Source organism: Lepus europaeus, chromosome 11 (assembly GCF_033115175.1).
Source record: "Lepus europaeus isolate LE1 chromosome 11, mLepTim1.pri, whole genome shotgun sequence".
NCBI lineage: Eukaryota > Metazoa > Chordata > Mammalia > Lagomorpha > Leporidae > Lepus > Lepus europaeus.
The window spans coordinates 9,443,478-9,466,279 of NC_084837.1; the positions used below are offsets into that span (position 1 = coordinate 9,443,478).

General features: G+C 54.9%; 1 protein-coding gene across 1 annotated transcript in view; it reads right to left on the bottom strand.

Annotated features, from left to right (window-relative positions):
• The window catches only part of ADAMTS17 (ADAM metallopeptidase with thrombospondin type 1 motif 17), a 266,125-nt gene that overhangs the window by 35,211 nt on the left and 208,112 nt on the right, over positions 1–22,802 (bottom strand). Inside the window, exons 16-19 of the mRNA XM_062204548.1 lie at positions 17,948–18,028; positions 9,555–9,712; positions 6,076–6,235; positions 3,753–3,888 (exon numbers count right to left, since the gene is read on the bottom strand). Of these exons, the coding sequence (XP_062060532.1) occupies positions 3,753–3,888; positions 6,076–6,235; positions 9,555–9,712; positions 17,948–18,028 (535 nt within the window). The remainder of the gene's footprint in view (positions 1–3,752; positions 3,889–6,075; positions 6,236–9,554; positions 9,713–17,947; positions 18,029–22,802) is intronic.

Genomic DNA, 22,802 nt, shown 5'->3' on the forward strand with positions numbered 1-22,802 from the left:
GGCAAACTCCAAGCTTCCCTGCAGTGACTCCCAGCACACAGCAGAGGTACCTGGGCGACGCCGAGCGTGACCTGAACTCCATGGACTTGATGCACCCTGACATCCTGTCTCCCTTCAGACTTGCTGTGGGCCGCACCGTGGGAGGTGCTGCCGGCACCGGCACACAAGTGTCTAGAGGATGGAGGCCTGGCCAGCTGGTCCGCAGGAGGCTCATGGGAATCCCAGTCTGTGGCCGTGTAGACATGAGCTGCCGTGGCCTTACCTGAGGGCACCATGGGCCCGGGGAGGGAAGGGGCCGCCATGCTGAGCTGGGAGCCAAGGACACTGCACCGTGTACCACCGTTAGCACGGGCTGGACATCCCTCACCTGGAATGCATGGGACCAGAAGCAATTTGGACTTGGAATTTTTATACCCATGCACATGGCCTGAAGTTTTGGACTGGGTCTGGTCGCATGAGGTCAGGTGTGGGATTCTCCACCTGTGCCCGGAGCTCAATGAGTTTTGGATTTTGGATCATTGTGGGTTTTCAGAGGAGGGATTCTCGAGGTGCTCACCCACCGCCAGCCCTTTCCTCCTCCTCTGCTCTCTGAGACCCTCTTAGGAAGGTAACCGAGCACCCTTTCCTCATCATGTTATGTTCAATGGATGATATGGAATAGGTACTTTCAAGGAAGAAAGAATGGCCCTTCTGTTTGCACAGACTCTGCTTCTGTAGGAGAGCCAGGGGACACAGGGCTGTGCCCCAAACAACCTGACAAGGCCCCACGGGGAAGAGACTGTTGGGGGGCAGAGCCAAGTGCATCCAAGCTCACCGTGAGAGCTGCACCGCACGGCCGCCAGTCGGGGAAGCTTCCACCGCCTCCCACACTGCGCTCCCTCCTGCACCAGATGTTTCTTCCAGAACCGGGGGAATGGACCTCTTCCCCCACCTCTGATGGAGCAGCACCGTCATGGCTGCGTTTGTACTCTGTCCTCCTCGGGCCAGACTTCACCTTTCCTCCTAACTGTGTCACAGAACGTGGAAGCACCCAGTACCGCGCGATGTTGGTGCCCTGTCACTCCTGGAAGAGAGAAAGGCTTCTGCGACCTCCTCCCAACGAGAGACATCGCCTCAGCCGCAAACCTGGGCTCTGGGCGCTCGCTTGTTTTTGGCGTGAACAAAGGGAGGAGTGCCCAGACGTCAAACAACAGTCCCACCTCGAGTGTCTCCTAAGGCAGATAAACAAGAAAGGCACACGGACTTTGCCGCTTAATTTTAACACAGGAGGAGTTACGGAGTTTGGAAAGTGTCAGAAGAGAGCTCCAGCGTTCGGCCACTGTCAATTTCTCCTCAAAGGCCTGGAGTAGACCAACGTCCCCAGTCACGGTTAGATTTTAGAAGAGAGGAGGAAAGAAAACCAGCTGGCGAGGAAGGATTAAACAATGGCAATTCTTCAGACCGTGGCTGTAGCGAAAGACCCACATGTTTCAGCCTTCATTCTTGAATCATCTCTCTCTTGCTCTAACACACACACACACACACGTGCACACCGACAAGCTCATGAACACACATGGAACATGATTTAGTAGGAAAAGAAATGGGGGAATTCACAAGGGATTTCATTCAATTTTAACCTAAAACAAGACTGGTCTGGTTAAGATAGCTGAGTAACGAGGACGAATTTAAAAACCAAATATACTTCCTTGCACGTGGCTGTCCCACTGCCAGTAAGACGTTGGATGTTCTTTCCAGAGTCACCGTCACTCAGCGTACAGCACAGCGTGTGCTGCCTGGTCCAGATCGTAAACACTGCAGGGAAATGTCTAGTAACCGGAACAGCCTTCCCTAGTGGTTAGCATCTACAAGGCTGCAACACGTTAAACCTGAGGGAGCCCCAGCTCTGTGCCCCTGGTGAGCCCTTTGCACTGTCCGCCCCTGCCTCTGGGGGCTGTGCACAGTGTCGCTGTTGGGGTGCTGAGTGATGCTGCGGTGCTCCTGGTCGGCGACACAAAGGCTGCCGGCCACAGCCGTAACAGCTGGGCTGCTCCGTGACTCACGCCTGCCAAGGCTGGGGCCAGGTTTGCTGATGTGTGTGTATCGGTTGTGCGAGCGGCTGGAGAGAGGCCCTCTGCCCTGTGGGTCAGAGTCCAGACTGCATACGGTGACAGCAAGGTTTGGGGAAGAATCCACGCAGCTAGGCTCGGGATTAGATGAAGAGGTGCTAGTGGCACACAATCAGGAAGGCCAAGGAAACCACTGGGAACTTGATGGAAAAAGAAGGTTGAAGAAAGTTAAAGGGGGATCAGGAGATTAAAGGGGGAAAAGCAAACATCTCTGTCGTGGCAAAGGTCAAAGAGTAACAGTGACACAGGACATCTCTCCCACGGCACCAGGACCCACGCTGGGCTGCCAACATTCACAGCACCGGGCTCCGGTTCCGGGCTCTGTCCTTCAATCAAGCCCACCTCCTCTGACACAGCCATTGGCTCCCCAGGCCTCACACGTCTCCAAACCCCGCCCCTCTACCCAAATGCAGTCTTCTAAGGTCAGACTGTGCAACCCCTTGCCAGCCCGAGTCCACATACCAACAGGGTCTTAGGCAAGACTCACGAGGGCTGGGACACGCTGTGCAGCAACTCCAGCTTCACGTCCACATGTGTGCATGTAAACACACACACGTGTACACAACGGCTGTACATGTCTGTGTATATTCTAATGGATGAACGACGTTTGGGGGGTGTGTGTACGTGTACATATATGATGTGTATATACATATGTATGAAGGCATTGCAGAAAAGTTCTTGGAAAATGGAATGAAAGGACATGAGCAGCACTCAGACCAAAGAATTCACCTGGACTCGAGTGGAGCAGCGGCGCAGGCAGCCCTGCATGGCGTGGTGGAGCCAGCGCTCTGCACACGGCCCTGCTGAAGTCACTTACCCACGAGCACCTGAGAGGTCGTTCCGGGACACGTGGGCAGTGTGGCTGGGACAGAGTCTTGGCAAATCCTACACAATTAGCACCACGGCATGTACACACTGGTGTTGATTCCAGCCACACGCACCAACCTGTGTGTGCTCCCCCGCCGGGCACCTGGACCCTAACATCTACTTCAACCTCCTTCAGGGAGAAGGAATTTGGGGGGGCGGCGGCACTGTGGCCCAGCGGGTTAAGCCCCTGCCTACAACACTCACGTCCCATCTAAGCACCAGTTCGAGTCCCAGCTGCTCCATTTTTGAACCAGCTCCCTGCTAATGCACCTGGGAAAGCAGCGAAGGCAGGCCGAAATGCCTGCCACCCACGTGGGAGACTCGGATAGGCCTTCCTGGCTCCTGACTTTGGCCCGGCCCAGCCTCTGATGTTGTGGACATATGGGGAGTGAACCAGTGGATGATATTCTCATTCTCTCTCTTCCCCCTCACCCAACTCTCTATAACTCTGCCTTTCAGAGAAATAAATAAATCTCTAAACAAAGAAGGAAAGAAAAAGGAATTTGGGGGAGCTGACAGGTCCAAGTTCAAAGTGTGTGGCAATGGCTCGTTTCTCTGTGTGCCACTTAGTAATGGTCTCTGATGAGACACCTTCCTGTTGGGACTGTACACATTTTCTCCGTCAGAATTTGGGCTCAGCTGGGAGAATCTGGTCTTTTCAGAAAGTAGAAGTCACCAGGACACGGCACGGAGCGGCCCTGGGGCACTAAGTGGGCACCACTGTGCCCGGCACCTCCCCCCGATCACCACCTACCCTCACGAGACCACGCAGCTCCTTACCGGGACTGGCACGGGTGTGTGTTGCACCTCCGGACCTGGGGCTCCGGGCGGCTCGCTGCGGGGCAGTCGCTGTCATTCACCAGTGTGGTGGTCTTGTTGACAATCCGCGTGCACGACACGACCGTCCTGCGCTCCCCTGGAAGCAGACACGGGGAGCTGAGCCACTGCAGCTGCACCCCTGGGGAGGCCACGCGGCCACACTTCTGGAGGGGGCTCAGAGCGACCGCTGCCCTGTGACTGCGGCCGGCTGTCAGAACCGTAACGTCAGAGCTGACGGTGGCCGAGACGCGCAGGGTCAGTGTGGGGCGGGGGGAGGTTGTCAGCGCACAGCAACATCTCAGAGCAGCTGAGGCCAAAACGCTCATTTGAACCCTTACTTTCCACCGGAGATGGTCAGTGTTTTGATGTCTGGAGTCTACAGGGAACCAGGTCTCAGTGAAGGGTCTCTGCATGTCGGCCCTCACCGAGGACGGGGACTGCTGACCAAGTGCCGGCAGGTAGGGGACAGCGGGGGCAGGGCCTGCTCGCCAGGGCGAGAATGTTCCAGAGCCCGTCCGCAGCTGTCTGCTCACCAACTGCTACTTAGGCCTCAGCCTCACCTGCTTTTAGGCTGCTCGGCTCAGCGACAGCCCCGCGGCACGCACCCACGGCACTGCACAGCCGCGCCTGTGTCAGGGAGACGGAGACATCGGCCGCAAGGAGGTGGCCTCTGGAGCCAGGCTGTCTGGGTCTCAGCCTCAGTTTCCCCCCTGTGACTCAGGGGATGGGCAGAATAAATGCACAGCTGTAGAGTGCCTGGGGGGAGCCTGGCAGGTGTCTCTGTCCTCGGGCTGGGCTCCAGTAGCGGGAGAGACCGGTATCGCAGGACAGACAGGGGAGGCGGCACGGCCGCCAGGATCCCAGACTCCTTGCTGGGTCTCTCCCCGGGGGAATCCATCACATAGGGCAGACTCAGAACTGTGCAATCGGAGTTCCACCCTCACTTCTGCCGCCCACAGCCGCAGCCTCCTCGGGCACAGCAAGCACTTAGCATCTGCCCCCCACCCCCACCGGCCCCAAGCATCCTGCAGCTTCGGCAGGGGTCCTTCAACGGCAGCTGGGGGCACTGATGCTGCCCGCCCGGGCCCAGGGGAGCCCCCGACCTCCCCCATCTGGGCCAGGTTTAGTCTGCAGCAAGTGCCCACAAGCAGGTCTGGCTGCTCCGAGTTGCAGGTGCTGGCTGGATCTGGAGGTGAGAAGGCCATCGGCACGGAGGGGCAGCTGGAGGGCCGGGGCAGGGACTGAGACACAGGGCAGGAAAAGGACAGGGCTGAGGGTGCTCCAGGGAGAGGCCAAGAACACCCAGGGTCAGCCAGGCTCCCAGCCGACACCAGCAGCATCTGACAGGCCCGGTCACCTGCGGTCACCTGCCCTCCCAGGCAAACTGAGATGAGTCTCACAAGGCAAACAGCCGGTTCCACGCTGGAATTCTGACAAATCCATCTCAGCAGTTAGCAGCTGCCCAGGGTGGGTGGGGGGGACGGGCTGTGCCCAGGCTCCATCCTGTGGACCCCCCCCCCTTCTTGGGGTGGCACCCAGAGCCCAGGCTGACCTTCTGACCAAACTCTGTGTCCATCATAACCCACCCTTCCTGTGCCCACCTCCCAGGAGCCTGCCACGAGCCCCGCTGGGGCGATCAGTCGCACTGCGCTAAGCCGTGGCCACTCCCTTCCTGCTGCTGCCCCTCAATGCCCACCCTTTGGCCCCCGCTGACCCTTGCAGCCTGATAACCTCTGGCTTCCCACAGTCCCCACAGCAGGTGTGAGGGATGATCTACCTGTTTCAGGGCAAGGAAATCCAGGAGGCCCAGTTATGTGCTTAGGGGGCAGGTGGGGGCAGCTGTGGGGTCAGGAGGACTCAGGCTGGGGGCAGATGGGGGCAGCTGTGGGGTCAGGACTCAGGCTGGGGGCGGGGGGGGGGGGTTGCACCTGACCTGTAGTATTATTTTCTTTCCGTTGTGTCCTGGCTCTGATGACCAAGAGCCAAGGATATTTAGGAATGGACAGAGACATCTGGTGACCTCCTGCCAAGCAGCAACAGTTGAAGGTCGATCTGTTGCTAACAAGACAATGAAGTTGCCACGCGGAGGTCAGAGGTCAGACCTCATGCCCCCACGGAGGGGGTGGGTGGGCTCAACTCTGCGGCGAGGGAACAGGAATGAGCCTGCCCAGGGGTTTCAGGTTCAGCAGGGAGACTCACGGGATGTGGCTAGGCTCCCATGGGAAAACAGGCAGCAGCGTGCCCCTAACTCACCCTCCCGGCCTGCCCCAGCCCCGCGGCTCACCTCCTCCACACTGCACGCTGCACCCTTCCCAGCCACTGTGGGTCCAGATGAACAGAGAGTCCTGTGCCTTCACCGGCTCACTCTGGTTCTCAGCCGTGTGGTTTACAGGAACGGTGTATTCGTAATGAATCCCGTAATTCTGGTCATGAAACAGCAGCACCTGGACCAGCAGCAGGATGAAAGGCCGCGTTGACACGGAGCGAAAGCCTGGGGAGCTCCCGGAGCCTCAGGGCCTCCACTGGAGTTGTGCAGATGCAAACCATCAGCAGGAAGTTCTGCTCCTGTCTCCTCCAGAGACCCCGGCAGATGAGGAATTTGGGGGGAGGGAGGGAGCTTGTGGATGCTCACTGCACGAGCTGCTCGTGCAGAGACAAGTGCACATTCCCCACCCCCCACCCTCCACGGAGTTGCCTTTATAGACAACGGCACCGCTGCCATGTGGGAAGGCGTCCTGGGGGCAGGCAGGGCTACCCCACTTCTTTGAAAATGAGTGCTGTGGGGCCGGCACTGTGAGGCAGCGGGTTGAGCTGCTGTCTGCAGTGTTAGCATCCCGTAGGGGCACCAGTTCAAAGTCCTGGCTGCTCTGCTTCTGATTCAGCTCCCTGCTAGTGCTCCTGGGAAAGTGGCGGAGGATGGCCCAAGTCCTTGGGCCCCTGCCCCCTACGTGGGAGGCCTAGAACAAGCTCCTGGCTCCTGGCTTCAGTCTGGCCCAGCCCCAGCCATTGCAGCCATTTGTGGAGTGAACCAGTGGGTAGAAGATCTCTGTCTCTGCTAACTCTTCAAAAAAATTTTTAAATGATTAATTCCCTCACTCCCCTGATACAGATCAGATGGTCAGGAACACTTGAGGGCAGAACACAGCGTGCCTATGGGGAACTGTGGGGAGTCGCAGGGTCCCCGAGTCGTCCTGCTGCCCTGGACACTAGGATGACCATGGCCACGAGTGGCAGAGGCCTGGCTCCGTGATTAAACCTGGGAGTGGAGGGCAGGTGGGGGGAGGAAGCCATCATGCAGCTTGGGGACCCTTGGGTCTGAAATCCCGCGGGGTGTAAAGAATGGGTGGGTCTTTACTTTGGGTGTGCACGTGCCAAGCTCTGTGAGGCCAGCAGGTGCACTATCAGCTTTGTTCCTGCAGGCACGAAGGTGCCAAACAAGACTTCTGGAGGAGCTTCAGGTGGCCTGGCTGTGGATAATGCATCTTAAGGCTAAGCCTGGAATCAGTGGGTGCTCCTGGGTCTAAGCAGCTGGCACGTCCACTTCCGGCTCAAGACGGCTGGGGGAAGAGGCCAGCAGGAGCTAAGGGCACAGAGAGTGTGGCCTGTCTTGACATGGCACAGGCCAGGTGGAATGTTTGCCAGGTGACAACAGCCAGCTTCCCTCCTGAGCACCTCTTGCCACCAAGGCTGAGGGGTGGGGTGGGGTGGGGGTGCTACGAGCTAGACAGACAGACTTGCAGCAATGCATTTGGGCAAGTGCCTCTTTTTGCTTTTTTTTTTTTTTTTAACTCATCTGTAAAGGAGATCTTTGTTATCTTAGTCTGGGAATAAAACAGGTGAATAGAGCATCCACATGAAACCAATTTCATGCAACTTTGAAGGCACGTACAACGTGTGTGTGTGCGTGTGTGTGTGCGCATGTGTAACTGCTTTCTAGTCAGGTCTCCATGACTCTGGTCACTCCTGGCTCTGCCAGCGCGTGTGTACCCCAGTGGTAGGACAGTGGCTTCCACACGGAGGCCAAGGGGCGCATCTCACTCCGAGGTTTAGAACTTGAAGTGACAGTGTTGCTTCTAGAGAGAAGAGCCATCAATGCTGCATGAGGGCTGAGGGTGCAGCCGAGGCGGTGGCTGTGCGCTCTCGGTGGTCTGCCGTGGCCTGAATGATCCGGCTCTAGCTCAGCTTTAACAGGGACGGCCTGCTCAGCTTGGGAAAGCTCTGGGCACAGAAGGCAAATGGGCTCATCCTGGTGTCTGCCGAGAAAGCAAACGCGCAGGGGGTGTTTGCGATGGGCTTATCTTGTCCCTGCCCCTCTCTCAGCTCCTCCCAAGAACTGCTTTTAACCTAGAATGGGGAGATCTGTCCTACTGACTTTGTCTAGGAAACAGTCTTACCCCAGAGAAACGGCTCCAGCGCAGGTGTTAGAGGCCCAGAAACGTGCGTGCAGGACGGTATTTGCAGAGGATTCCCTGGGCCGAGTGCACCTGCACTGACAGCCTTCCCTGTGGCTTCTGTCGCACAAGTCTGGAATGCACTGGCACTGTCACCCACGCAGAGTGCGCCGCTCACGGGCAGAGTCGGTCTCCCCAGGGACCGTCCTTGGGTGGGGGCCAGGAAATCTGGGTGTCACCTAATCCTCCCCAGCTGCAGGGGTTGCCAGAGATCACAGAGGATTGCAGAAAAAGAATTACCAAGCAGAGACTCCGAGGACGACGTGCGCTCTTGTTACCGGCGCACGTGCTGCTGTTAATCCTGCTCTTTGGAATCAATAATCGGGAGCGATCAGCAGCTGGGCGCGCTAATTCCTAGACCTTGAGGAGGGTCTTTGTTTAAAAGGATGAGGGAGGACAAAAGAGTGGCCTCACAAAGTCCTCTCTGAGATAACAGATAAGACAGTGGCGCCCGGGCCAGGCTCCACTGCACAGGTGACTCAAGAGCACCTGTGGAATAAACAGATCATGGAACCTGAGGCTCCTTCCTCACTCCCGATGCCTGCTGCAAGCTGACCTGCAGAGCTGAGCGATATTGTGTTCATCCGGCTTGGGCACGGAGTCAACAGTTCATTGTCAGCCTGGACACGAGAGCTGTGCAGTGGGTCTGCACAGCCCGCCCTCTGATAAGCAGAAGGGCTGTCTGCCTAATGGCGCCAAGTCTCCCTGGCTGCTGCCCTCCTGGCTAAGCACTTCCTTCCTGGAGCAGTTCCTTTTCAAAAATAGGATGGGCCAGCGTTGTGGTGTGGCAGGTTAAGCTGTCCCATATGGGAGCTGGTTCATGTCCTGGCTGCTCCACTTCTGACCCAGCTCCCTGCTAATGAGCCTGGGACAGCAGTGGAAGATGGTTCAGGTGCTTGGACCCCTGCACCCATGTGGGAGACCCAGAAGAAGCTCCTGGCTCCTGGCTTTAGCCTGGCCCAGCCCCAGCAGTTACAGCCATTTGGGGAGTGAACCAGTGGATGGATGATCTCTCTGTCTCTCTGTAATTCTTTCAAATAAGTAAACAAATATTTAAAAACAAAGACACAAAATGACAGCAGCTCGGCCAGTGAGGACTCAAGGAAGCTTCCGCTGAAGCATGTGGTGGGAGGGATTAGACAGAAAAGATGGGGAGAGAGCAGGGCAGGAGCTTGAGCACCTGCCAGCTGGGTGTCTGCAGGGGTCCTGGAACCCATCCCTGTGGGTGCTGGGGGCCTAACGTAACCCGAGAAGGACCCCGTGGGCCTGCTAGAGTTGCACATCTCAGGACGGGAACAACGTGGGAAATTACCATCAGGTGCAGCGGCGTTTTGGTGGGCCCCTTGGCGGAAATCTTCTCCCACAAGCCCCTTCGCACGTAGCGGACTGTCGTGCCTGCGATCTGGAACTCTCCCGGCAGCTCGATCTTCCAGTCGCTGTTGATGGATCTCTCGCCAGAGTCCTTGAGAGCTACAGAGAAAATTGCACGTTGGCGAGTCAGGGGGCCCCCCTGTCTTTAAGCAGAATCTGGGGGTCCCGAGTGGGTGAGAGGGAGGCATGACATGCGAGGAGGGGGCTTTCCGTGCACTGAGAACAGAGCCCTGGCTCACAGGGAGACCCTGGGAGGGCTGTCAGGATGGTGGCATCACCGGTGGCGTCACCTTCCAACTCCACGGTAGTTCCTGTGTTTCTCTTCTTCATACTATTTGTTGAACTCTTTACTTAACAGAGTTAATCATATGTGTATAAAATCAATTGAAAATAGATCTCAGGGGCCAGCACTGTGGCGCAGCAGGTTAAAGTCCTGGCCTGAAGTGCTGGCATCCCATATGGGCGCTGGTTCAAGTCCCAGCTGCTCCACTTCTGATCCAGCTCTCTGCTATAGCCTGGGAAAGCAGTGGAAGATGGCCCAAGTCGTTGGGATCCTGCACCCATGTGGGAGGCCCAAAAAGAAACTCTTGGTTCCCAACTTCGGATCGACTCAGCTTCAGCCATCGCAGCCATTTGGGGCGTGAACCAGCAGATGGAAGACCTCTCTCTCTGTCTCTATCTCTCTCTGTAACTCTCTTTCAAATAAATAAATAAAATAAATCTTAAAAAAAAAACAGATCTCAGTAAAAAATAAGAATGGGAGTAAGAGAGGAAGCAGGAAGTTTGTAACTGTAAAGCAGTATAGTTCCGCATACAGTCCTATGGACTTACTTCTAAGGATACAGTTTAAAAATTTGCCATGGGGCCCCAAATCCCTTTAAGCTGGGTGGTAAGAATACCATCCTTTTTTATTTTTTCTTATTTGACAGATAGGGAGAGAGAGAGAGAGAGAGAGAGAAAGGTCTTCCTTCCGTTGGTTCAACCCTCAAATGGATGCTTTGGCTGGAGCTGTGCCAATCCGAAGCCAGGAGCCAGGTGCTTCTTCCTGGTCTCCCGTGCTGGTGCAGGGGCCCAAGCACTTGGGCTGTCTTCTACTGACTTCCTGGGCCACAGCAAAGAGCTGGAATGGAAGAGGAGCACCCAGGACTAGAACTCGGTGCCCACATGGGATGCCAGCACCGCAGGTGGAGGATTAACCAAGTGAGTCATGGCACCGGCCCCAAGAATACCATCTTAAGTGTTAAAGTGACCATGGTAAGTGTTAAAGTGATCATATAGCTAGGTAACTGTTAAAGGGATCATATAAATAAGACCAAGTGTCTGGTAATAACTCTCCTAAAAAGGAGAGAACGTTTCAACACGGAAATCAGTCCACACAGCAGACTCATAGAATGACAATCGTTTAAATCATACTCTGACCTCAGAATCGGCCCTTCAGGCATTCTGGTCTGGCTGAAAAGCCCGTGAGAACATTTCAGGCATGGAAAGCCAAAACACTGTGGCAAATAAAAAATGTTCTACATGAAGTATCTCTGTGACCCCAGTGGAAAGAAGTGGCCATCAAAGAAGGATGTACTTTTCTCTTAAGGGAGGACAGAACTTTCACTTATGGCCCTGTCTAAATACTCTCAGAGTTCGTGGACTCAAAAGGCTTCCATAGCCTTGGTAGCTCATGTCAAGAGCCTCAGGTGATCACTGATGTCATATATAAGAGTGTTGTTAAATTTACAACAGGAGTACTGTGCACTTATTTCCCATGCAGGACTTCTGTCCTCAATGAGTCATATTACGAGAACTGTAAAACTTGTTCTCAGTTTTGTGTGTGCAAACTGTTGAAATCTTTACTTAGTATAGAATTGGTCTTCTGTGTATAAAGTTAATTAAGAATGAATCTTAATGGAGAATGGGACTGGGAGTGGGAGAGAGAGGGAAAGGAGGAGGAGGAGAAGGGGGTGGGGTGGGGTGGGAGTGTGGGGGGGTGGGTGTGGTCGGAAGAATCACTATATTCCTAAAGTTATACTTATGAAATTTGTACTCATTAAATAAAAGGTTTCTTTTGGGGAAAAAAAAAAGCAACTCAGATGCCAGGGGTGGAGGGTGGGGCAAGGGAGACAACCACAGCCCCGTGGAACTTTGCCAATCTCCCCAGTAGATGCTTTTCCACCTGCTGGATTAATTCTATTTTAATGTGTCCAAGGCTACAGAAACAGGTTCTGTTGCTCTGGCAAAGCTCATCCATTTATTTTACTCATGGAGCTTTTAAAACAGGGTGTCTAACTCCAAGGTCTCTGAGGACCCCAGCTGCATCCCGCCCCATGTGGCTGTCACAGTGGGCAGCTGCATGGGGGCAGGGTGGGCAGGAGTGGGGTGGGGCAGCTCCCACACCCCGGATCTGTGGGCTTCCGTCTCACCCATGAGCTTGCTCAACCTCTGCCCCCATGAAGTACATGGGACAGGAGTCCCGGTGTTGCTGTCTGGCTCTCGGCACAGGTGCGGCCTGACAGTGCGGTGCCCACCTACAGCTTCCTCTGCCTCTCACCCGGGCAAGAGAGTGCATGCCATTATCCTGAAGCAAAAGTCTGGTTTTTGTTCTTTATTTAAAGAAAAAAAAAAAAAACTAATGAGAAGCTACTCTGGCCTTTAGGGGAAAGTTGCAGAGGACAAGAAATGAGAGCCAGGTCCCAGAGTCTTGTGCAGAGGGAGACCCCCAGGGCCCTTGGTCCCCCACAGCCGGAGCCCCCGGTCCCGCTCAGTCCACACTCAGGGAGCCCAGCCTCCGCCCCCAGCCGCTGCATGCTGCTTACTGAGGCAGAGCCCTTGGGGTGACTTCTCTCCCCTCACAGAGACGAGCGACCGGCTGCGGACCGAGCCCAGCGCACTGTGCCCACGACCATCCCCCATTCCCCCTTCTTTGGGCTACAGCGTCAGTCCAGCTCTTCATGAAGAATGCTGAAACGTGCAAATGTAAGGCCTATTTTTAAAGAGGACAAACTTTGGGGTCTCACGCCCTGTGTCCTTGTAAAAAACCTTACAGTTTCCAGGGAGCTCATCACCTGACACAGATTTGGCCGTGTTAACCACTGGGGAATCCACGTGCCGGCTGCAGGATGCTCGCTGGTTTGGAAAACCATCTCTTGCATATGCATGTGGGCATCTGGTCTCAGGAATGGGGGAGGGGTGGGGTGGGAAGAAGCATCCAGAAAGGAGGAGGGGCCGAGCCCTCTAGGACACACACAGAAACCCCAGCAGGGAAGCCTGTGGCACAGCAGGCGCGTGCCTGGCTGAGGGGGCGTGACCCTTTCTGAGGGTCTCTGAGCTGGGGGCCAGAGACACACGCAGCTCCTATGCTCATGGAGCTCACAGTCTTCCAGAAGGAAGACAGAGACACACCTGCTGCCACTTCTTAAGCTGCTTCCAGGGCCCAGAAGTGTGTGGGGGGAGCAGGGATGGAACAAGCTGGGAAGGCTTCCTGGAAGAGGCGCCCTGAGCCGAGCTTGCAAGACAAGCAGGGAGGAGAGGGGGTGGGGGTGTTTCTGCCTTGTGGGGAGAAACAAGAGGAAGGGGGAGGAACAGGTTTGCAGAGCTCTGGCTGGAAACAGGCGGCGAGACATGAAGCGGGGAGATGGGGACGAGAGCAGTGCCGTGGCGCCGGGGTGTCTCGACACTGGGGGTGCCCCACACGCAGCAGCCAGAGTTGGGCCAAGAGTTTCTGCCAGGCTGCACCCATTCCTGAGAACCCACTCCCCCCACGAAGCCCAGAGGGGGGTGGGGTGGCAGCTCTCCCTACCTCGGCCCACCCATGGAGCCAGGCAGCTCCCACAGCCACGTGCGTCGAGTGGACCCGAGTTGACTGCCTTGGGCTGTGGCCGAGCATCTGGGAGTTGGGCCCTGACCTTGTTCCTGCTTTGTGCTCCCCGTGAACCCCCACCGTCTGCTACCTGGACCTAGGTCTCCAGGGCACAGCACCCAGGGTTTCCCTGGAGAACGTGTCTCATCCCAGTCCTCCAACTCTGACATTGGGGCTTGGCGTCACCTTGAGATGCCACACAGTGTGACCCAGAGACTGGGCATGAGCCTGGGTCAGCCTGCGTGTGGTGGGAAGCCCCCAGGGGGAGGGAAGGCAGGACGGCGAGAGACTTCGCTATGACGTTGTTTTCAGCCCCTGGATGCAGCAGTGCCTGAAGCTGACGCTCAGCACTCACACTGTGCTGTGGAGTTTGGTCTTTGAAAAAAAAAAATGAATCGTGACGAGGGCAAAGAAGTGGGAGAGGAAAATCACTGCTTTGGGGTCTAAGAAATGCCCCCCAGCAGCTCCCCCGAGGTGCACGCTCAGTGCAGGTCCTCACTCTGCTCCTTTGCAGCGCTGTCTTCCCGCCCAGATGTCACTCTCCCACCTGGCCTTGTGTGTCGCACTTGCCCGGCCCTTTCCGGAAGCGTCGAAGTCACGTGCTGCATTGCACACACTGGAGTCAACAGTAGAAAGGCCCGGAACATGACAGGGGGTGCACCCGGCGGCCGTTCAAAAGCCACGCACGGGGTCTCTGCACAGCAGCTGGGGGAGGCATAGCAGCCACTGCCACTGAAATGGAGGTCGGGCCACCCGCAGCCTGGGCTGTGCCACCCTCTGCCCACCACAGCGGGATCTCACTGTCCTTGTTCTCAGCGCGGGAGGGGCGAGTCTTCAGGAATTGGCTTGCAGCGTGGGTCAGGGAGCCCTGGGAGGAGTCACAGGGTGTGGTCAAGGAAGCGAGAGAGGGGCTGTGGCTATGGGCTAACCTTGGTCAGCCGCTGAGTGGCAGCCAGGAACACACCAGCCAGGGGGGACACGGGTGACCACCGGCTCCCTGTGGAACCAGCTCGGATTTACGGGGCTTGGTGCTCCCCTAGGTGTGAAGCCCTTTGCCACGCGGACTCGAGTTCTCCACCTGACACAGAGCGGTGAGGTGTGCGCGCACTGGGCTCTCCCGGGCTACTCAGGAGTCCCGAGCAGGTCTTCATGCTCTAGAGGAGCTGGGCATAGCTGCAGAGGGGCACAAAGCTTGCACCATCACAACGTGGCTGGGGAGGGAGTGGGCCGGAGGTGGGGCGGTGCTTAGGGCGCCCAAGAGAACACACTGCACCCCCAGTGCTGCTGGCTGCTCCCTCCCCAGCGGCTACCAGCACATGGGCCCTGCATTTGCAGCGTCCCCTGTGCCTGGCCCCATCTCGGGGCTGCTGGAGGACCCTCGTCCATGCACCTCTCGGAGGTACGAAGACGTAGAGGCCGGGCTCGGAGCGGAGACCGGCGGTTCCGAGAGGCACAGGGTCGGCTCCCGATCCTTCGACTTTGGTGTAACTTGGCAAGACTGAAAATTTCCAAGTTGCCGCCCTGAGGGCCAGGACAGTGGAACTTGCTGTGTGTGACAGCCCCTCGCAAAGGGTGAGGCCTCAGCCTCAGGACCAGGTGGGGCATCACAGCAGACAGGGGGTCCAGCGAGGGTCCAACATGCACAATGGCTTCATGGGGCCGGCAGCCCCAGAGACGGAAGCACAGGCGGCTCTGGCTGCTCTTGCACCTGCCAGCAGCTGTGTTCTTCTCGGGAAGAGGCCCCTCCCTGGGGCTCGGTCCTCAGGGCCCAGTGAGCGCCCTGTACACGCATCCTGAGGTTGCCTCTTAGCAACTGTGCGTTCAGAGAAGACACGACGGGTCAGTCTGGTGGTAAAAATGCTTAGATCTTACAGGCAAATAACGAGGCTGAGAGCACAGGGGGTGCCCCCGGGATTCGGCTCTCCATCTATGACGTCTGAAGCGCAGTGAGGAAGGCTGGCCCTTGCTGGTCCCGCCTGGGCCAGAGGTTGGATGCTCTAAACCAGCGTCCACCATCTGGGAGCGTGTGCAGGCATGGAGCCGCTGGCGAGTGGGCTCACTTCCCTTTGCAACCGCGGCAGAGCAAAGCCCGACTGGCTTGGCGCCCGGGGCTGCGTGCGCCTCGTTCCTGTCCGTCCTGGCCTGTACGGACATCTCTGCACCATCCCTCCCTGACGGGAGGGCCTGGCTGCCTGTCGGGGCTGGAGCAGACGCGAGCCCGGGCCCTGCCCAGTGGCACCGCGCGGTCTCTCCCCCTCCCGCTTCCAGCTGGAAGACCTGACCCATGGTCAGCCGGCTTCTAGTCCGGGCAGCGAGTCAGCTCTTTCCATTCCCGCTCGGAGTCTGCGCTCAGCCATGGAGAGAATGTAGAGGTGTTTCCTGTTCCAGGTGGTTCTAGCCGCAAGCCAGCCGGCGCGGGCTGGAGGGAGCTAGGCGGGGCATGTTGTTCAGGAACTGTCCCAGCAAACTGGAGAGTGAGTCAGTTCCTTGGGGTTGACTTCCTAAGCACCCGGCCCCGAGTGGAAACCAGGTCTGCTTGAACGCACTTCAGAAACAGTGAGTGTGGACCACCATCAGGCTCACTCTTGTCCGCTTGCCCGGCCCTGGAACACTGGGCCTGAGATTTTTTGAGTGAGATAAGGGGGTGGAGAAGAAGTCTACCCTCCCATGGAGGCACAGTGCTTCTGGGGAGCCAGCCTCCTGGGGACAGGGGTCGGCTCTCTGGAATGCACACAGTGAAGGGACAAGGGGCGGAGGTCACATGTACTCCCCAGCAGGCACACTTCCGTTGGCCATGACAGTGGCCAAGCACCTGGTAGCTTTTCTGGGAGGCCCCACAAACTGCAGCCTGCTCAGTGAGTGGGGGGCCAGGTGCTCAGCTGGACTCGGCTTCCGATGTGAATGTTGGTGAAGCTGACCCACCTTCCTTGGGTGAACTAGAGAGCGAGAAGAAGGTGCCGAAAGTGCACAAGGTCCCGTGGTAGCCAGCGTTTGCAGGCACCGTGCCATCTGTGGAGTGCAGCCAGATCAGCCAAGCTTGCCTGGGTCGGTGTCCACTCAGGGCAGGCGGGGACGCTGTGGGGCTGCTGTAGAGGCACATGGATGTCGACCTGAGGGCCCGTGAGACCCCACACGGACAGCAGGAGCACCATCAGCCGTTACAGCCTCAGGGAGGCCAGAGACAGCAGGTGACAAGGCTGTGGAGGCGATGGAAGCTGTCTGGGGACACGGGGGGACCCGCCGGGGACCCCTGGAAATGAGAGCTATGCCCTCCTCCTGCATCCCTGTGGCAGGTGTGCACAGAGCCCCACCGTGTCATTGGGTTTCCTCCTAAACAGCAGGACTGCCACCTTGACTGTGAACGTGCTACTCAAGGTCTGTTTCGTGTCTCCCATTAGATTGAATGGAGACCACTTCAAAGGAAACGTTGGATGCTTTGGTGTCACCCACGAAGGTGGGAACGTGGACAGGGATCTCAGTTTTTTCTTAGCAGTGAGGCAAAGACTTGGAATAAAAGGGCTTTGTGGGCACCTGCAGCGCTTCAAACCAGAGCAGTCGCGCCGGCATCCCTCTCCTCTCTCTCATCTCAGACAGCACCTTGCCACACTGGCCAAGAAACTCTAGCCTGAAGGATGCTCAGGAGCCCCTGGGTAGAAGGGCAGAGCCTTCTAGCTTGACAACAACCCATGATGGGAATGTGGTACTAGGCCCACAGAGGGACACGGGGTGTCACGTGTACCATCCCACGTGACCTGGACCAGAGGCAGCCCCGTGTCTGCCGTGGCTGCCCACAGGACACGTGTGCGTCTCTACCTGTACCCAGGCTCCTGTGCTGGGCTGGCCTCTAACGAGGCAGGACTGAGCCCGGGACATGCTCAGAGGCTCCTGTCTGCCCAGAAAGGGGCGTAGCTGAAGGATTCTTCCCGGACTTTCCCCACGGTGCTGCAGAAGGCAACAAGGAACAGCCTGGAATAGATCCAAGTCTATGGGGAGACGCAGGTGTTTGTGCTTGGAGTCAATAGTTGGCCACTAGGAATTTGGGGTGCACAGAACCTCCTGAAAACCAGTGCCCTTGTGGGTTCCCACCTGATTCAGGGCTGCTTACTCTCCAGCAAGGACGTCCTCTGCAGAGCCACTGACAGCCCCCAGGGGGTTCCTGCAGACAGGGTGATGGACCCGTGCTGCTGCCAGGGCGACAGCTAGCCTGGACTCTCCTGGGGGACTCCTGGATTCTGTGCTACCGGGATGCCTGCCTATTTTCCCACTCTTTGCCAGTTTTCTTCCTGTCCAAGGCTGGTGGTCCCAGCTCATTCCTGCCCCAACCCCCACATCAGGCAAATACAACGGTGCTGTGTGTTCCACTCTGAAGGTTCACACCCGATGGTGAAATACAGGTGGAAAGTTGGGGTGACCTGAGAGAACCATCAGCCCAGTCACCAAAACCAATTCGCAGAGCGTAAACGACGAATCCAGTTATCATGTGTTACCCAGAAAACTGTGGGCTGGCTTATCCTCAACCACACGGATCCTCCGCGCTCCAGCCGGGATGACAGCAGCTTCAATGTAACCTATGGCAAGAAAGGACACGCAGGTGAGGACCCTCCAGCCTGGGTCAGAGCCTCCCCCACCTGATCTACCCCCTACCCCCCACACAGGCCCCAGAGTGCTTTCCGAGACTGTGGGCTCAGAACCTCCGAGCTGCCTAGTCCCCGGACAACACCATTTGCTTGTTATGGATTGAAGCCTGCTCCCCCCAGCCCCGAAGTGTAAATACTGAGGTCCCAACCCGCGGGCCTTAGAAGGCGGCCTTATTTAGATACAGGACCTTGTGGATCCTTTAGTTAAGATGGGCTCATACTGGAGGAGGATGAGCCCCGAGTACAACAGGAGAATGATCATAAAAAGGGAGATGTGGACGCAGGTGTGCACACTGGGCGAACTCGGAGATGGGGGATGTCCCCACAAGCCAAGCACACCAAAGGTGGCCAGAAAATCTACCAGAAGCTACGCAAAGGGCCTGGGGCAGAGCCTCCCTCGTGGTCCTCAGGGGAACCAACCCTGTGGATGCTACGATGCCCTCAGACTCCAGAGCTGCCCAGTTCAGGGCCGTGTGACACCTCAGGCCCGGGAAACCATGAAGCCTGGAGTGCAGGAGCTGGCACCTCCCTGGGGCATGAGGGAAGAGTGCCTGGGTCCCCCTCAGCTGCTGAGGTCCCTTCACCCTTTGTAGAAGTCCAAGCTTTCACTGAACATCCACGGGAGGATGGCGGAAGCTGAGTGATCTGCTCTGACAAACTACAGCCTGTGCGCCATTTCCTGCTCCCGCTGCCTTCGGCCATTCCTGCAACTCCAAGGGTGTCTGTGTTTGCCTGCTTTCTTGAGGGGTCGCCAGTGGACTGGGAGGCTCCCAGAGACCTGTGCCCTCCTCCGCCCGTGCGTGAGCCTGGAACAGAGATGGTCAGTGCCACATCTAATGAGTCAGTGTTTGCTTCTTGTCCAGGCTTCCTCCTTCTTTCACTCTGCTGGTTGGGATTTACAAGTCCACGCTGTATGTCAAGTGAGATCTTAGCATCCTTCGTACTTGGACGTCTGTGGGAACGCTCCCAAAGGCCTTCCACTGAACAAGACGTTTAGGTGACACCCTGGTCGTTAGCATTCCCCAGGCTAAGGAAGTTCTTTGATCCTGCTGTGGTAGAACTGTTACCGTGAAGATACTGAAGTTGGTCAGATGCTCTGTGAACCTTCTCAGGCTGTCACACGGATTTTCTCCCAAATAATACGAAGTCCTCAGAGCAATCTAATTATGCTCAATGTGGCTTAGACAGTGTGGGGGCCAGCATCCCATTCGCTGTCTTCCTCCTCACTCCACCACTCCACTCCACATCAGGGCAATATCATGGGATATTGTCCTTCCTTAACCCACGAGAACCATCTTAGTGCAGTCTCCCGGCTGCTGTAGAGCCTCTCTGATCTTGTTATCTGGACATGTCTTCACTCACCCTGGGCATCCTGGGTACTTGGCTCTAGTGCTCACTGTTTCCTTACACTCTCGGAGGATCCGCAGCACCCTTCCGTCTCCAGGGCCGGCCTTTCTCCCGGCTGAGCTATTCCTGGTGTCCTGCAGGTTCACGGCCCCCCCCCCCTCGGCAGGGGTTTATTGTCCACCCTGCTGGGGGCGCTCTGTGCTTCCTGCTTCAGGGCCCATCAACCGCCCGATTCGTTTCTTCCATTTTATCTTCCACCAGTTTACTGATTTGTACTAAGATGCTATGGGTTTTGTGTATTAATGTTGCATCTGGTCAACATATTCAGTCTTATAATCTGTAAGAACTTCAAGGTCAATTGTCTTAGGTGTTCAAGATAGATAACAATATTCCCTGCCTTAGAATAATTTTACTCTTTTCAAATGTTGTGGTCTTGTTTTTCTTTTCTGGAAGAATCCAGACGCATCAGTGAGCACCATAAATATTCCTGGTGAGATTGGACGTCCTTGTTTTGTTTCTGACGCTGATGGTATTTGGCTTTTGAACAGAACATGGTTCAGGGTTATTTACATGGCTGTACAGATGATAAAGCATGATACCATAATTTATAGTATGTATGACATCATTAAATTCAGGAAGCATGTGTTTATTATTTTAAGAGTTTTATTAGGAATTAAATTAAATTTTACCATACACTTCCCTCAGCATCTAAGCACATAATTATTTTTCCCTTGCTCTGTTCATGACATCATTATATTAATATATTTCCTAATTGCAAACCATCTTCACAGTCCCAGAATAAACAGTATTTGGCAACAGAAACAAAACCCTAATACTCTGCTTAATTCTATTTGCCAATAGAACTTCTGAAACCTTATTTGTAAAAATAGCAATTATTTTTGTGCTTTGTTAGAATGGATTTTAGTATCAACATTATTCTTGCATTAATAAAAAGTGTTTCTATGTTTCCTCTATAATAATTTATCTGTACTGATTTTCAATATTGTGTAGAGTCACAACTGGGAGTTTATTTTTCAATCATTTACTTCAAATAGCTTTTAAACTTATTTACAGAGTCGAGCAAGTAATCTCTTATGATTTATTTACTTATATACTTTATTTGCCTATTCTTTATTATTCTACCTATTTGTACTTTCTTTTTTTTTTAAAGATTCATTTATTTATTTGAAAGAGTTACACAGAGAGAGAAGGAGAGGCAGAGAGAGAGAGAGAGAGACAGAGAGACAGAGACGGGGGGGGGGGTCTTCCATCCGCTGATTCACTCCCCAATTGGCGGCAACAGCCAGAGCTGTGCCGATCTGAAGCCGAGTCAGGAGCCTCCTCTGGGTCTCCCACACGTGTGCGCCTTGGGCCATCTCCTACTGCTTTCCCAGTGCATAGTAGAGAGCTGGATCGGAAGTGGAGCAGCCGGGACTTGAACTGGTGCCCATATGGGATGCCGGCACTACAGGCAGTGGCTTTACCCACTACGCCACAGCGCCAGCTTCCATATTTATACTTTCCACCCCATTTTGTCCCGTAGATGGGCAGGCAGTGGTGCTGTGCACAGTTGGTTGTTCTTCTTTGTCCTCTCCTCTAGCAATAAATTTCCTCCAATTGTCATTTCTGTCTCCTTCTACTGTTGTTCAGTAAGCTCCACATCGACACTGCACTCGAGTTTTCAGCTGTGAGAGATTTTGGTCCTTGGGTATTGAGAGAGGAGGAAATCGGCGGTTTTACAGCATCTGCCCTTCTGCTCTTCCATGTGGACTCTAACGACCTCATTTCCACGCTCCATCCGTCTCTCACATTGCCTCTGGGTGAAGCTGTTCCTGCAGCTGCTTTAGTCTTCGTCATGAGAACGGATTTAATGTCTGCTACGTGGTTTGTTTTTCTTTTTGGCCAGTTTCTTTAATAAATTACTTGTACCAAGTGTGTTCCTTTTTGAGATGGGCTTGTGAGAATTATATTTCCTGAAATATAATAAAATAAAAAACACTACTGCTCACTGTCCTCATCCTTGAATGAGATCCTGGAGTCATCCTCACTTCCCCGGGCTGCTCTGTGAGTCACTCCATTCTGGGGACAATCAGATATGCATGTGGAGAATGAAGCTGAACTCCCATCTCAGATCACACCAGCAAAAAGAATCAACTAAAATGGGTCAGATCTAAATGTAAGAGATAACACTTAGGGCATGGGAGTCTGAAGAAATGACACCCAATGTACAAGCACTACAATGAACAGACAGATTGGATTACATCAAAGTTTAAAACTCTATGCTTCAAAGGACACCATCAAGACAGTGACCAGACGACCAGCACATTCACTGGGAAAAAATACCTCCAGGTCATTTACCTGCTAACAGAACTGAATCCAGAATATAAAGAATGCTTGTAACTCAGTAAGAAAATGACAAAGAATACAAGGTAAAAATGGGCAAAGATTTCAACAGGCATTCTCCCAAAGACAGCACGTGCATGGTCAACAGGCACTCGAAAAGACGCGTGGTGTCATCGGTCACCAGGGAAACGCAAAGCAAAGCCACGATGAGGCACCACTTCCTACCTAGCGAGGTGTAACAGGGAGAGGAGAAGGTTGGCGAGAACACGGAGAAATCAGAACCTTGGCTCTGTGCGGAGAAATGCAGACTGGTGCAGCCGACCGTGCGACCCGACAATTCCACCAACAGGTGTGTGCACAAGAGAAACGGAAACCTCTGTCTACACAAAATGTGTAAACAAAAGTTCGCACCCACACTATTCATAGTGCCCATAGTGCCATAGTGCCATCCACCAATGAATGTGTTAGAATAAGGGGGTCTATTCAAACAATGGAATAGTATTTGGCAATACAAAGAATGCAACCCTGACACACGCTATGACATGGATGACTCTTGAAAGTAGCCAGTCACAAAGGGCCACGTGCTACAGGATTCCATTTATACAAACTGTCCAGCACACAGGTAAATACACTGATACAGAAACCACATCTGTAGCTCCTGGGGCTGGAGTGATGGGTGTAGGATGACTGTGATGGGGCTACACAGTTTTGTTCACTGAATTGCGCTTAACCCATCAAACTGTATACTTAAACGGGGTTAACTTTATGGCTTGTAAATTGTATCTTTATACATACACTAACATAGTGCCCAGACAATACTGCAATGAACAGCTCCGGACGTCTTCTTGTGCATATGGGTGATGTCTTTCCAAGTCACCTGCTGTAGAATAGTCAAGTCAAACCCACGAGCTGTTTAATTTGTTCTGAGCTGTTTAGTTGTTCAAGGCACCGCTGGGTTGCCCTCTATGACGCTTCAGTGAAGATGGGGGGACGTCAAAAAGTCCACAGAAGAATG